The sequence below is a fragment of the Triticum urartu genome, chromosome 1A, assembly GCF_056163025.1.
Source record: "Triticum urartu cultivar PI428250 chromosome 1A, HENAU_Tu73, whole genome shotgun sequence".
NCBI classification, from domain to species: Eukaryota; Viridiplantae; Streptophyta; class Magnoliopsida; order Poales; family Poaceae; genus Triticum; species Triticum urartu.
The window spans coordinates 108,104,883-108,121,495 of record NC_141873.1 but is presented as its reverse complement, the minus strand read 5'-3'; the positions used below and the strand labels follow the sequence as shown (position 1 = coordinate 108,121,495).

At 44.4% G+C, this 16,613-nt stretch overlaps 1 protein-coding gene across 1 annotated transcript; it reads right to left on the bottom strand.

The window, feature by feature from the left end:
- Positions 1–2,220: 2,220 nt before the first annotated feature.
- On the bottom strand, positions 2,221–11,922 carry LOC125532756 (uncharacterized). Its single transcript, XM_087526062.1, has 3 exons — positions 11,508–11,922; positions 11,289–11,415; positions 2,221–3,207 (listed from the first exon to the last, which is right to left on the bottom strand). The coding sequence occupies exons 1-3, from the start codon at positions 11,828–11,830 to the stop codon at positions 2,377–2,379; spliced, it is 1,281 nt and encodes a 426-aa protein (XP_087382188.1). The 5' UTR covers positions 11,831–11,922; the 3' UTR covers positions 2,221–2,376.
- Positions 11,923–16,613: the final 4,691 nt, after the last annotated feature.

Here is a 16,613-nt window from a genome sequence, read left to right as displayed (position 1 = left end):
TTTGATAGCGCTATGAAAACAGCCTAACGGGTTAATAGGCCACAAACGAGTCAACTGTAACCACGGGTTCAATTTGGCCCACAAGCAGAACGGGCTTGTAATGGACTGTAAGTAATCGAATTCTGGAAATGAGCCGAAGAATAAATGGGCCCTTAAAAGGCTGAAAGATAACACGGGTTGGAAATGGCCCAATGGAATAATGGGCCGTTAATGGGTATAAAGCGATACACTGTTCATTATGGGCCAGTTTCACCACGAGTCGTTAATGGACCCAGAGTTACAAAGGGCCTCATATGGGCTGAAAGACGTCATGGCCCATACATGGGCCGAAAGTTACAACAGGCTGAAATCATATTGGACGGCCCAGATGACGTTACTGGGCCTAATTCGGATAGGCCATAATGGACCATGAGTTAACGGGCTATAAATGGGCTATATGCAAACATGCTATTAACACGCTTTCCGTGGGTCGGGCCGCTTCCTTTTGATCAAGTCAAACGGGCCTGCCTTTTGACCTGCATGGGCCACTGTTGGGTCGAGCCACATGTCGACGTATCATAGGTGCGTCCCATCCATTCGCTGGATAACATTTGTCACAATGCGGAGTTGACACATGGTTCTTTCGGCCAATGAGAATTTTACACGTGAAAAATCGCCATTGGTCATTGTTGTTAATGGGTTATCGGATCCAAAACTGGACCCGATTTCTTAACGGCGACCCATTACGGTGGATGCCACGTGTCGGTTACCCTTGACGAAAATACTTCCATGACGCCCCATTTATCGTCATGGAAGTGGACACTTCCGTGATGATAATTTGAGTATTGTCATGGAAAACTTCTACAACAGCACAGCTATGACTATCTTGATTCTGTCATAAAATCGCCATGGATGTACATGCATGATAGAAAACGTGACCTACTATGGAAAACACGTATCATCACGGAAGTGTTTTTTTGTAGTGATACCGTTATGAGCGGAGTCTTGCAAAGTGCAATCACCATTGTCGCTTGGCACACATCAAATCCAACATTGACATTGTTTATCACTTGATTTATGATGCTACATAGGCCTCATGGTGAACTGCGGTATAGTGATTATGTAAGCATAAGAGAATCGAGGCACTTTTAGTAAGAAAAAAAATCAGAGGCATGGGAAGTGCCACAAATACAAAGCTATATTGCGGAGAGATATAATAGGAATGGAGTAGCTCCTTGCATGAAAGAGAGAGCAGATGCTATGATGCATCGCTCTATTGACCACTCGAGTTTGCAGAATATGAAGATAACATCAAAATCCATCAATGCATATTGATCCCTTGAGCGAGTGGAACTAGAAAAAAAATGAAGTGGTAGGGAAACAGTGGAGAAGATAAATGATATTATCAACAAGATGCCGCTCTGTGCAAAAAAAGTGAAAAATAATAATGATATGGCTTCACCAAATTTCTAAAAGATGCAGATCGTAAGTATATGCACAAGCAAGATGCTAACTTGTAAATGTTTAGTTGGTAAGAAACTAGTATACACTTTATGTAGTTGATTCAATAGCATTTTAACAACTTTATCATGTGTTTCAACTACATATATCGCTTGTTCAACAACAATGTTTCAACTGCATCGCGTGTTTCAATTGCACTTTTTAAACTGTGTCGTCTATTCGAGCTACTATATAAATTGCAATGTTTGGGACACAACTATTTTTTTCAACTGCACGTATTCAACTCTATCATGTGAACTTCAAGTGTGTCTCAACTAGTACAACAAAGTAAGGATCGTCTAATTAACATTTCTTTTTTGTTTTAGTTGATTTGCTGGCCACACTTCTTCCTCCACTAGTGGTTTCCTCTTCCAACTGAACCATTCGTATCGTCAGCAACACCGCCGCCTCCAACCTAACTAACAACGCTTTCGCATGTTGCCTCACTACCCTTTCTTGTCTGATTTGCCACCGCTCATGACTTCCCTCTAATTCCCATCCACCATGCCATATATTCCGTCGACAACCACACACCTCTCAGTCTGAACCTATCAACCCTCTGTTAGTCCTCCATGGAGATGCCGAGGCCAGCAACATCGTTTATGTCTCAAGCACATTAGAGACGTCGCCGCTGGTAGTCTCACATTTGACATTCCCTCGTTTTTCTACCTCTTCTCTACCAAAATATACTGAAACAATTTCCCGAGGATTAGCAAATGTGAACAAAGTAACATACCTCCCCAGATGGACCACTTAAATTACCTTTATGAAGTTCTCAAATCAAACAAAGTACATAAGCACAACACACTTACAATCACATTGTTCTCCTTAGACATGAAATCCTCTGGGGACATATATGTCTCACTTGAATCTAGCCAGTTGATTGAGGGTGACCACCTACTGGTCCCGTATGGCAAACTCCCTCAAGGCCATCTGCACCACGTCGATGTCATCAGGGTCGCTACCGCTACCACTACCTCCGGCAAGGCCACTCGAACCAGCCGTGTCCATGTCGTAGTAGTAGGACCAGCCTCCAGCTCCACCACCCACATTGCCCAGTTGGTTGTTGGCGGCAGACTCATGGTGCATCTCTACCACTGCCGGGAGGGTACGTTGTCCAGTGAACGTGTACATGTTTATGCTCGCATTGGCCGCCTGCTGGATGTCTTGCTCACTAACCATCTGCGTCGGTGACAAGCCGTACGGCAGGCAGTTGTTCAGGTGCGCATTGGGAGGGATGCAATATGAGTACCCCTCATTTTGCCTATCAGCGGCATTCAAATTTGGTGCCCAGTAGTGCATGTTTGTCGGGTTCAGGTGGTAGTACATACCAATCATTGCCGGATTGGGGTAGGTCAGGTGTGCATGCTCGGTAGGGGCGATGACGACGGCAGTATCTCTACCGGCCATCCCCATCTGCCCACCATGCTCTTGGTCATGATACAATGGTGGGGTCACCGAAGGTGTATCCGCGGGTGATCTGGTGTGCGGCTCCACGCTGCGGATGTACTGCGCAAGAAGGGAGAGCTGGCCGGGAGGTGGTTTCTTGCTATTCCTCTTCTTGATCTGGCGCTTCGCATTTAGACTGCGCTTGGTGGCATTCCAGTGGTTCTTGATGGCGTTCTCCGGCCGACCGGAGAGTAGCCGGGCGATCACCGACCAGCGGTTCCCCCACGTCTGATGCGCCTCGATCAGCTTGATGTCTTCCGCGTCGGTCCAGATTTTCCTCTGCAAGGGAAGTATTTGTAAGTTAATTAATTATGGCATAACATTCCATTGAAATACAATTGAACACACCACCACACACTGAAAGTAGTATCTACTACCTTTACTTTTTTAATGAAACACGACACTCATGTGCACGGAAGCATTATTTATTTAGAAGTCAACCTAGTGTCATTTTTATACCATGCATGGATATGCCGTGCATGCATCCACCATTCGTCATTGCTTTGAGATTTATCTTACCTTTTTGTTTGTTTGCAAAATTCGTGTTGTTCAAGAGTACCAAAATTGTATTGAAATATTTATCTTGTTTCAAAATGCATCATAATGTTTTTTCGTGTACCAACAAATAAAAATGAACTTGTTTAGATAAGGTTTTTGTTGGTACATAATGGAGCCAATAATGCTAGACCTATAAAGTTTTACTTAACCTTCCAAACTAATTCTCTCTCTCCCCGCTGATTTTAAGTGGGGTGGTCCCCCCTCATCCTCCTATTATCAATCACAATCCTCCACTTCAGTTTGTAGGTAAAATCTTTAAGTAAACCTTTGTACATGTAGCATTACTTGTAATGGAACATTACTTCCATTATGTTACGCATTGAAACAAAAAAATGCAACACTCTGAAACAAGATAAAATTCACCAAGATCGGAAAACATAGCCAGAATATCCAATTATCTAAGGAATCTCAAAGTATCTCAGGAATCTATCGGTTAGAAAATTTCCAACTAAGCCTGATACTCTCACAAAATTGGTATATGCCACATATAAATTGATGAAATGATGGAATGAGCCTGATAGAAAAAATGGAAATAAAAAAAGTTAGTATGTGGATAATTATTTGGAGAGGATCGGCCCATACAAAAAAAGGGCATGTCTTATTTGCTTTGTAGATATCTTATTAAAATTACACATATTTTGCATGTGCAACAATTTTCGGAATCATATGGTGTAATTTGAGGTGCCCGAGATTTACAAAACTTTCAAAAAAAATCCAGTTAGCAATATCGATTATATCACAATTGCAAGTGTCAATTTTATTTATAGATTTTATGCTCTTTTTGTTCGAACAAGGAAAAATGTTTACATTTTTATTGATTAACAAGAGAAGTTTGTAAACTAACAACCACAAAGGCACCAAATTACTCTCCTGCATTACATTACTCAAATGCTTAGCCCCCACAATATCCCAAAGAGACGCCTCATCTTGGATGAGGTGAATAATGACTGCCATCGGCCTCACTTTCTTTTGAAAGACACACGTGCTCCTTTCCTTCGATATCTCCCATCCAACAAGGAGCAAAGAATGTAAAGATTTCCTCGGTTGCCAATTATTGAGGAGGACTTCTTTCCACCAAGACTTCAGCATCTCAATACGATGACAAACCATCATACTAGCATGAATACCAATATAAGAGACCACGTTGTTCCAAACTTGAGGCAAGAACCGACACTTGATGACAAGGTGAGCCACCAATTCTTACACTTGGTTGCAAAGAGGGCACTGGTCGCAATTTGGTCACTCCCAACGTTGCACCCTCTGTCGTTCAAATCTTATTTTAGATGGCAAACCAAGCCAAGAACTTACATTTTAGGATGCCCAAACCTTTCAAGCCGTGGCATGCAACTTGGATCAGATGAGGCCAACGAACTGAGCCTTGTAAGCCACGAGGCGGTATAATTCCCGTCGTTGATCAGCTTTCTCATGGTTGTATCTTGGATGTCTAGTTGGATGATGACATGCATTGGCAAGTTTGTCTTACTGAATGAAGAATTATTGGATGTGCTCTAGTGTGAGGCCTCCTTGACTACCAACCTATAGAACCTAAAACTTATCTCTTAAAACCTTGGTCGCCTCCATAGGTGGCATGGGCGGAAACAAATGTCCACCGCCGGCACCCCTTCCTCTACGTCTCCATCTCGCCGTCACTGGCTTATGCCACTGGGCAAAGGCTACCGATGGTGGGATCCTCCACTTTGTGCGGCACTGGTGGTGTGTGTGAGGTCTGTGGTGATCAATGCAGAAATTGCATGGAGCCTCAGATCGAAGACGTCTCCTGCATGCTGCACTTACTTGTCTTGGCCGCTACTATGATGCTCTACACTCGGTAGGTACAATAACAGGTGGGTGGTGGACTTGGCGACTACGACCGGCGGTTCCATGGCCTAATTTGGGCGTTGTGGCTCGCCGTGTTGTGGAGGAAGCGTGGGAGCCGTGGCAGCGACCCGGGTCTCTTATGCAGCGACGACGATCATGGTGACGGCCACGACGGGTGCCCTGGGCGCCCGGCAAGGCAGCAGATGGCTATTCCATCATGGTTGTGACGGCAGCGTGGGGTCGGCCATGGTGGCTGGTGGTCGCAGATCTGGGGTTCCCGGCCCAGATTTGTTCCCCTCTGGCAGCATTCCTAGGGTTCTTCTGGTGCCAAGACGATGTTCTGCTTCATGCGAGCCCTCATTGATTTGGCCATTGACGAGTTCCGGAAGGCTTCGCCGGTGTTTTGTTTTCTACTGGGTGTTTGACGCCTGTAGGTTGCTGGATCGGATGGGATTTGCTCGTGTGCGCCCCTATTTTAGAACGTTTGGCTTTAGGAGGGCGTGACGCGAAGCTTCGTTGTCTGTTACATTATGGGACATGTTGGTATTTCGATTTCCATGATGAAGAGAGTGGTGAAGAACGTCATGGTGGCTGAGGTTTGAGGCCTAGTAATGGCAGATCAGGTCTTTGTGGCGATGAGGACTTTGCTTGGTGATTCGTGACTTGTAGCAGCGCCATCGGCAAGTGGGTGCGGCAGCATAGGCGGAGTACAAAGTCTTAGCTTTCTAGATGAAAACTCAAGTCCTGGCCGTAATTGGTAGTTCTTGGCAGTGACCTTGTTGAAGGCATTGTTTTGAGAGCATGGATCTTCTCCAGGGTGAAAACCTAAGATCTAGGAACGGACAATGATGGTGCATGTGCACTATTTCCTTCTTGGAGGCATCGCTTTTGGAGAATTTGGACTTCGGGTGTTGTCGAGCTGGTGCTTCGTAATGCAGCTACAAGGAATTGATCACTATACGGGATCTAATTTTCTTCTTCTTTTTGTCTTTTGGTTGTGTGCATCCATAATGTCTTTACGACATTGCGTCGTTGCAGAGGTTGGGTGTAATTGGTATCTCCACGATATTAATATATTCCCTTTGTCCAAAATTCTCTTAAAACCTTGTCCACAATGCCACCTTTCTTGTAGGATTTTTTTAAATGGTGTGATATCTTTATGCACCCATCCCTCCAGCCATGATGACTCCCAAAATTTGGCTTTTGTTCCATCACCAATCATACCTAAGTGGCCGCCACTAATAGATCACTTCATCATTGTTGAATGACATCCACATACTGCACCACACCCTTTGCGGGTCATCCTAGTCAAGCCATAACCATAGTAAGTAAAGCACGATGGCAAACTTTCAATATTAAGAATTTACAGCCGGCAAACTCCTCCAGCTTGCAAACTTGCACCCAGTTAATTTTGCACTTGCCTCCGGTCACATTGTTTGTCCTCGCCCAAAGATAGGCAAACCTCAAGCTATCAATCTTCTTGAAAACCTCCACGAGGGGGTCAAACAGTGTAAGATGGTGTATGGACACAGCCCTGAGCACCGCCTTGACCAAGACCATGTGGCCCGTGGTATCAACTTGATTCCTTCTCTAATGTGCTAATTTCCCAGCGGCTTAATCTTCAAAGTGTTGCAAGTGGACCGTCCTTAATATTTTGACCATGAGGGATAGTGCAAGGTAACATATGGGGAAGGATAACATGGCGGGAAGGACTAGAGTGTGCCATCAAGGTTGTTGTTATTGCACCATATAGGTGCAACAGGGCTCTTTCTGCAATTTGTAACAAGGCTGGTAGTATCCTCAAAAGAGGCAGCCATGGTGGAGAGGAATTGGACTTCTTGCTTGATAGAGGCACATAAAACAACCACATTGTCGAGGTAAAGGGAACCACGAATCCACCAAAGGATGAGGTTTTCCTTAGGTCATATACTTTCTAAATATATGGTGCAACGGGTCAATGGAGAGCTCGGACCCCTGAAAATGCCCATGACCATGCTTCGTCGGGTCCTCGGCAATCCCATTGAGCAAAAGTCAAGCAGGGGACAGTCGAGATCCATCCCCGAAAGTGGCCTTGTAAGCCATGGTGACTAAAAATTTCAGTAAAATAGCCCCACCTAAAGGAATCCAAGGCCTTCTTTATGTTGAGCTTGAAGAGGAGCATATGTGTCTTGATGTGTAAAATCTTCTAGCCACATTGGGCACATAAATGAAGTTATCGTGGGTGCTTCTCCTCTTAATGAAAGAACTTTGTGCAATGGAAACAATATCATTCATGTGCAGAGCCAACCTCATGGAAAGGGTTCTATCAATAAGCTTGGCCATGACATGCATAAGTTTAATAAGCCCAAAATACTCATTTGGTGAACAAAGGGATCAGTTCATGGGAACCAAGTGACAAATCTCGAGGATCACAAATTTTAACTAGGGAGATCCTAACACTCGTTACTTTCACCTAAGGATCAATGGGCGGAGGAGGAAAAATCTTATACATCGTCTCAAACATGGGAGTGAATGGGTAATGGATCATGAATACTACATTAGGTGGATGAAGGGATTAGGATGTCCTCGTGACATACTCGCTCGCCAGCGATGGCATCACATGGCCACCTTTGCCACCATGTTCCATCAAAGCATCCTCCATATTGTATTCATGCTCCAGTCATTTCATCCAAAAATCTGAACTGGTGAAGAGAGACGGGCAATATGTTTCAACACTTCCCCTCACATCTAGGCTATTTTAGTCCTTAGGCGTGGGATCAATGTAGGCTACAGAATCTTGTTTAATATTGCGTTGGCAGGGTCTTCAACTTGAGACCTCTTGGCTCAGATACCATATTGAACTCATGCCCCACCAGCACATCCAAAAAACCGAACCGTCACCAAATCGTAATCAAGTTTGAAAAGCGTCCAGAGTGTGGCGCTATGTCTGGCAGCCTCTCCTGGAACAGAGCCATGAAGCAGTCAACCTCTTCCCCGTTGACCTGTTCAACCTTGCCAATGACTCCCATTCGTTAGCATAGAAGCCTTTGCAGGAGCTGGGCGATGGGAATGACCCTGTTATTGGCACACAGGCATGGGCTATGCTGACTTGTCAAAGTTTGTGACCTTTGTGAGCGTCTCCCTCCTTGTTGTGGGTGACCAGGGTGGTGCGGAACTAGTAGCAGGGAGAATGGGAGGCAACACCGGCACAAAAAGTGGTGCGCCAGGGCAGGGCCCTACCAGGAGCTCAACTAGCATGCAAAGCATCCATCTCCATCGTCATTGGGTTGTTGTCCAAGAGCATTGGGAATGTCAGGAAGTGAGGCGTGACGATGGGTGTGTGATTCTTCATCGGGCCTAAAGAGGAACGTGGGAGGATGCTCGGTGCATGGATTGATGGCATGCATAACTCATCATAGGGCTCATGGCAGTGGGTAAGGAGGCTTGGTGCACGGGCTGGTGATGTGCACATCTCCATCGGCGAAGCAGGCCGCGCATGCATACCGAAGTAGGGTCCGCCTTGCGTAGTCAGTCCAGTCTGGAGGGAGTTGAGGGAGCTCGAGTGTTTTGCAGCCCGCACATCTCTCAAATGATAACACAGAACAGGAACATCTACTCATATTCACCAAATTCAGGAAAACCATAATAAGCAAAAAGCAACAATTTCACAAATAAACAACATCAAATTTTTGGAACATGTGTATCTGACTATCAGCATGTGACTTGTTTTGTCTATATGATTGAACTAATAAAAGTACCACATCTAAAATGCAATTTGTGTGCTGGAACGGCTCTTACTTTAGGAAATACCAAATTGAGACAAGTCTCAAATATGTAGCAGCAATAATTTGACAAATAACCACGACAAAAGAGAATCGGTAATCTTATCTCTGTTTGGGGAATGTTCCTGGGGACGAAATCCCAGCAAATGACCCACAGAACACGGGATCAAGATCTGAGGGTGGCAGGTTTTTGATGAAAATGCACTAAATAAACAAAATGACATGCTTTTTGTTGTTATCAAAGATGCCATCCCCCAACACTAAAACTGCCAGTCGCACCGTTTACAAATGCCATCCTGGACAGCGAACGGTCACTGGCTATTGCGCACCAAATTCGATAACACTTGGGCGACCACTTAGTGGCGAAGAATTTAAAAATTAGGACACACCATGTCAATTAGAAATTTTGGATATTTGTAAGTGCAAGTGTGGTTCTTTATTTACGGATTGAACACATAATTCTTGTACACATATCAAATGCTAATGTGTGGGCATGAACATTGGTCCCTACTAATTTCCCAAAATTACTTACGTAGTCAATTAGTGACCTAAATGAATAAAGTAATTACCACATTTACTGTGTAGACTAAAGACATGCAATACTACTAACTATTTTTTCGGGAGTTAATACCCACTTCCGAATGGTGACCAAACTATAGGTGCAGACTTTTGGACGTATAATCATATGATTCAACTAGTGAAAGTACTACATCTCAAATGCTAATTTGTGGTCTAGAACACCGACTCTTACTTTAGGGATATCAAATTGTGGCAACTCACAAATAGGTAGAAGCAACAATTTGACTAATAATCAACATATTTTTTTAATTTGGTGATAACTTAGTGGCCAAGAATCGATCCCTACTAATTTCCCAAAATTATATGGGTGGTCAATTAGTGGCCTAAATGAAGAAAGTAATTACCACATTTACTGAGTACACTAAAGACATGCAATCCTACTAACTATTTTTTCGGGAGTTAATACCCACTTCCGAATAGTGGCCAAATTTAATAGGTGCAAACTTTTGGACGTATAATCATATGATTCAACTAATGAAAGTACCACGCCTCAAATGCTAATTTGTGGGCTAGTACATTGACTCTTACTTTAGGGATATCAAATTGTGGCTACTCACAAATAGGTAGAAGCAATAATTTGGCAAATAATCAAGAAAACTTTTTTAATTAGGTGATCACTTAGTGGCTAAGAATCTCTTCTATACTAGTTAAAAAGAACCTAAGGTTCCCATTTCAGTGTCTCCTTCGTCCAACCTCTATATATATGTGGTTCCCCCTTCCGTTCTCCTATTTGATTTTTTTCTTCTTCCATTATCTCATTTTTCTCTCAGATAATAATATTTTTTTGTAAATCAATATTTTTTTTACCAAATAAGTGCTTAACAATGAGATGATATTTTGACTCCCATCTCCGATCTTTCTTATAAATAATATTTTCTTTGGTAAGTCAATAAATTCTTACCAAATAAGTGCTTAACAATAACCTAGCACGTAAATCATGACAATTGCATACAAAATCTGGCTAAGATTATAGCACACCAATGTAATAATAGACGTGCAATGACGTGCTAATCTACGAGAATAATTATACTCCTGTTGCAATGCACAAACAATTATCTAGTTTAAAAAATGAGACACCATGTCAATTACGCCCTCCATGCATAAATATAAGATGTTCTAACTTTTTCCGAATTGTAAGTATATAGATTTGTTTTACCGTGTTTGTTAACTTATTTCAGTCTGTGTAGTCCATATTGAAATATCCAAAACAGCTTATCTTCGTGAACGGATGGAGTAGTAAATTTCCACATTTGTAAGTGCAAGTAATTTTATTTATCTACGGATTGAACACAGAATCCTTGTACACATTTCAAATGCTAATGCGTGGGCAAGAACATCAATCCCTATTAATTTTAGAAAATTGCTTCCCTGTAATTCTTTTTCTTCAGAAAATTACTTGGGTGATCATTTAGTGGTGTAAATGAAGAAATTAATTGCCACATTTACTGATTAGACTAAAGACATACAAGACTACTAACTATTTATCTGGAAGTTAATACCCACATCTGAATGGTGATGAATCAGATTAACGCAATGAATAATTTCTTTCCATAAGCACACTCAATCACAGATCATCAAAATTCCCCAGAAACAAGCTGCTAGTAGGGGCTAGGAATTTAAGAAATTTAAATTTGGCAAGATCACCTCAATGTTGGGGTCAAGTTGGTTGATCCATCTCTCCCGACATTGCTTCCCGCTCCGGCCGGGGAGGTACAGCGCGACCTTCGCCCACCTCCCTTTGCCGAATTCCTGCACCTTCGCCCTGAGCAGCCTACAACAAAATCACAAAGAAAACTGACGAAGCTGCAGCAGATGAAGGACAAAGAAAAAGGTTTGCAATTTAGGGTTGGATTTTCCACATACGTGTCTTCCTCCATGGCCCACGACCCTTTGAACCGTGTCAGCCCCTGGCCGCTGGATCTGGCACGCAGCGGCGCCCGAGCAGGCACCGTGATTGCCGCAGGGGCGTTGCTGCTCCCATAGCCAGGGAAGCTGTTGGGATCCATCTCCCTGATGCCACCAGAAGCCCTTGATCCGGCACCCGAGACGACGACCACCCCGGCTGAAGCACCACCATCAATATGGACAAAGTGTTGTGCAACACCGCCATGGTCGAAGCTCGTCAAGTGGTTCCCGGCCCCCGAGGCTGCCATGTCCCAATCAAAATAGGCACTCCCTTCAGCCATCAACGCGGCCTCCGAGGTCGGATCGGATCAATGGCAGTAGGAACACCTGCGGTAGAGATGGGGCAAGCAAAGCAAGAAGAAGGGGAGTAGTCTCTGGCTCTTCTGTGGAGAAATGCCTGTATTAGAGATGGGTCAGGGGGTCTGCGCCTGATATAGATGGGGACGGCGCCCCATGCCCCCATCTGCCGTCTATTCTCCTGAACCCAGCTCCTCATCAGGCGGCCAGGATGCGTCCCACATGGCAATAACCTTCTGACTATAGGTTTTCAAGTTCGTTGTGGACCCTATGCACCGGGTGTACGCAGTCTTCGGAGAGGTTTGCGTGGTCCAGGTGGGTCAGCGTGTCAGTACAGATATGCTGAAGCACAACACCCGTGCCCGTATGGAGGTATGCGCGCAAATTCAGGGAAAACGGAATGCATGTTGGCGAGCTTCGTGATCATTTGCAGCTAAGTACAGGGTATATTTGGATATAGCGTGATAAATTTTTCCTAAAATCTTAAAAGTGCACGCGCAATTTCAGGTTGAAACGAGTGGCCGAATGCTCACCGCTCGATCAAACGCGGCCCGGCCCACCCTGCAACAGTGTGCAGGTGATTTTAGCCAACGTAGCAGTCGTGTTACTATAGTAAATGCATTAAGTGTAGGAAGAAAGAGGCCAATCAGCTATGCCATGTGGCGTAAGCTAGTTGACCGCAGTGAGAAAGCTTTTGGAAAAAAATAGATGGAGGTGAGGATTCTTTTTGAAATGTTTTTTCCTTTTTAGATGGAGGTGAGGACCACCACGTATTATTTTAAATGGAGGGCTATGCAAACTGGGGCTCACTGGTAGGCTCCGGTGGTAATTTTTTCTTCATCAATGATTTTTTAGGGTTTGTTGTTTGGTTGCCCGCATTTTTACTTCAGGGGTGAGCAGATGCAAACCATAGTTGTTTGGCTGCGTGCACGTATTTGTTATGCTCACCCCTTTCAAATGTGGTGGTCTTACCACTCAAATGCAACACAAGAACAAACATCACATATATAGAAACATCACTACCTAATTAAAGCACACGGCATATAAACAACCGATAAACAATGTATATTAGTAGGGGATAATTTTTAAGACAACAGGGACATCGCGCAACCCTATTGTGTTAATCCCTGGGAAAAATATAGGCGGTTTCATAACACAAGTTCAAACCATCAACACTAACAAGATCATACTAACTACTTCAGAATAATGGGCGATCTAGAGGGCAAGACTGATGTTGTTGATGCAGCTGTGCTGCTGACAGCGGACCCTACACATGATGGAGTTATTCTGCTTGAAGATTTGCACCTTCATGCCAAGGCCAGAGAACCGCAGGACAAGGAGGCCGTCGAGGACGATCCTATAACGGCGGCAGAAGTACTGCCAGCCCCTCCCAAGGACCATTTGGTCTTGGTGAAGGAAATATGCCCTAGAGGCAATAATAAAGTTGTTATTTATATTTCCTTATATCATGATAAATGTTTATTATTCATGCTAGAATTGTATTAACTGAAAACTTAGTGCATGTGTGAATACATAGACAAACAGAGTGTCCCTAGTATGCCTCTACTTGACTAGCTCGTTAACCAAAGATGGTTAAGTTTCCTGACCATAGACATGTGATGTCATTTGATGAACGGGGTCACATCATTAGAGAATGATGTGATGGACAAGACCATCCGTTAGCTTAGCATAATGATCATTTAGTTTTATTGATATTGCTTTCTTCATGACTTATACATGTTCCTCTGACTATGAGATTATGCAATTCCCGAATACCAGAGGAACACCTTGTGTGATATCAAACGTCACAACATAACTGGATGATTATAAAGATTCTCTACAGGTGTCTCTGATGGTGTTTGTGGAGTTGGCATAGATCGAGATTAGGATTTGTCACTCCGTGTATCGGAGAGGTATCTCTGGGTCTTCTCGATAATGAACATCACTATAAGCCTTGCAAGCAATGTGACTAATGAGTTAGTTATGGGATGATGCATTACGGAACAAGTAAAGATACTTGCCGGTAACGAGATTGAACTAGGTATGATGATACCGACGATCGAATCTCGGGCAAGTAACATACCGATGACAAAAGGGAATGACGTATGTTGTTATGCGGTTTTACCGATAAAGATCTTCGTAGAATATGTAGGAGCCAATATGAGCATCCAGGTTCCACTATTGGTTATTGACCGGAGATGGTCTCGGTCATGTCTACATAGTTCTCGAACCCGTAGGGTCCGCACGCTTAACGTTCGATGACGATTTGTATTATGAGTTATGTGATTTGATGACCGAAGTTTGTTCGGAGTCCCGCATGAGATCACAGACATGATGAGGAGTCTCGAAATGGTCGAGAGGCAAAGATTCATATATTGGAAGGTTGCATTTGGACATCAGAATGGTTCCGAGTAGTTCAGGCATTTTTCCGGAGCACCGGGAGGTTACCGGAACCCCCCGAGGGAGTTAATGGGCCTTAGTGGGCTTTAGTGGAGAGAGGGAAGAAGGGCCACGAGGTGGTGCGCGCCTCCCCCTGCCCAAACCGAATTGGACAAGGGGTGGGGGCGCGGACCCCTCCTTCCTTTCCCTCCGGTGGAAGAAAGGAAAAGGGGGGCGAATCCTACTTGGACTCTTGGACTAGGAGTCCAAGTAGGACTCCCCCCTGGCGCACCCTTCCTGGCCGGCCTCCTCTCTCCCTCCCTCGTTTATATATGTGGCCAGGGGGCACCCCAATAGCACAACAGACAATCTCTTAGCCGTGTGTGGTGCCCCCTCCACAGTTCAATACCTCGGTCATATCATTGTAGTGCTTAGGTGAAGCCCTACGTTGGTAACTTCATCATCATCGTCGCCACACCGTCATGCTGATGGAAATCTCCCTCGTCCTCAACTGGATCAAGAGCTCGAGGGACGTCATCGTGTTGAACATGTGCTGAACATGGAGGTGTCATACGTTTGGTACTTGGATCGGTTGGATCTTGAAGACGTTCGACTACATCAACCGCGTTACTAAACGCTTCCGCTTTCGGTCTACGGGGGTACGTGGACACACTCTCCCTTCTTGTTGCTATGCATCTCCTAGATAGATCTTGCATGATCGTAGGAAAAAATTTGAAATATTGTGTTCCCCAACAGTGGCATCCAAGCCAAGTCTATGCGTAGATGATATATGCACGAGTAGAACATAAAGAGTTGTGGGCGATAATAGTCATACTGCTTACCACCAACATCTTACTTTGATTCAGCGGTATTGTTGGATGAAGCGGCCCGGACCGACACTACATGACCGCGTTCATGAGACTGGTGAAGGAAATATGCCCCAAAGGCAATAATAAAGTTATTATTTATTTCCTTATATCATGATAAATGTTTATTATTCATTCTAGAATTGTATTAACCGGAAACATGATACATGTGTGAATACATAGACAAATAGAGTTTCACTAGTATGCCTCTACTTGACAAGCTCGTTGATCAAAGATGGTTATGTTTCCTAGCCATAGACAAAGAGTTGTCATTTGATTAACGAGATCACATCATTAGGAGAATGATGTGATTGACTTGACCCATTCCATTAGCTTAGCACTTGATCGCTTAGTTTGTTGCTATTGCTTTCTTCATGACTTATACATATTCCTATGACTATGAGATTATGCAACTCCCATTTACCGGAGGAACACTTTGTATGCTACCAAACGTCACAATGTAACTAGGTGATTGTAAAGGTGCTCTACAGGTGTCTCCGAAGGTACTTGTTGGGTTGGCATATTTCGAGATTAGGATTTGTCACTCCGATTGTCGGAGAGGTATCTTTGGGCCCACTCGGTAATACACATCACTTAAGCCTTGCAAGCATTGTAACTAATGAGTTAGTTGCGGATGATGTGTTATAGAATGAGTAAAGAGACTTGTCGATAACGAGATTGAACTAGGTATTGTGATACCGATGATCGAATCTTGGGCAAGTAACATACCGATGACAAAAGGAACAACGTATGTTGTTATGCGGTTTGACCGATAAAGATCTTCGCAGAATATGTAGGAGCCAATATGAGCATCCAGGTTCTGCTATTGGTTATTGACCGGAGACGTGTCTCGGTCATGTCTACATAGTTCTCGAACCCGTAGGGTCTGTACGCTTAAAGTTCGATGACGGTTATATTATGAGTTTATGTGTTTTGATGTACCGAAGGAAGTTCGGAGTCCCGGATGTGATCACGGACATGAAGAGGAGTCTCGAAATGGTCGAGACATAAAGATTGATATATTGGAAGCCTATATTTGGATATCGGAAATGCTTCGGGTGAAATCGGGATTTTACCGGAGTATCGGGGGTTACCGGAACCCCCACCCCTAGGGGGGGGTTAATTGGCCAAGATGGGCCTTAGTGGAGAATAGGAGGGGCGTCCAGGGCAGGCCACGCGCCCCCTCTCCTTCTAGTCCGAATTGGACAAGGAGGGGGGCGGTGCCCCCCTTTCCTTCCTCTCTCCGTCCTCCTTCGCCCTTCTGCTACTCCAACTAGGAAAGGAGGGAGTCCTACTCCCACTGGGAGTAGGACTCCTCCCTGGCGCGCCTCCTCCTGGCCGGCCGGCTCTCCCCCCTTGCTCCTTTATATACGGGGGCAGGGGCACCTCTAGACACAACAATTGATCTCTTGGGTCTCTTAGCCGTGTGCGGTGCCCCCCTCCACCATAGTCCACCTCGATAATATCGTAGCGGTGCTTAGGCGAAGCCCTGCGTCGTAGAACATCATCATCATCACCATGC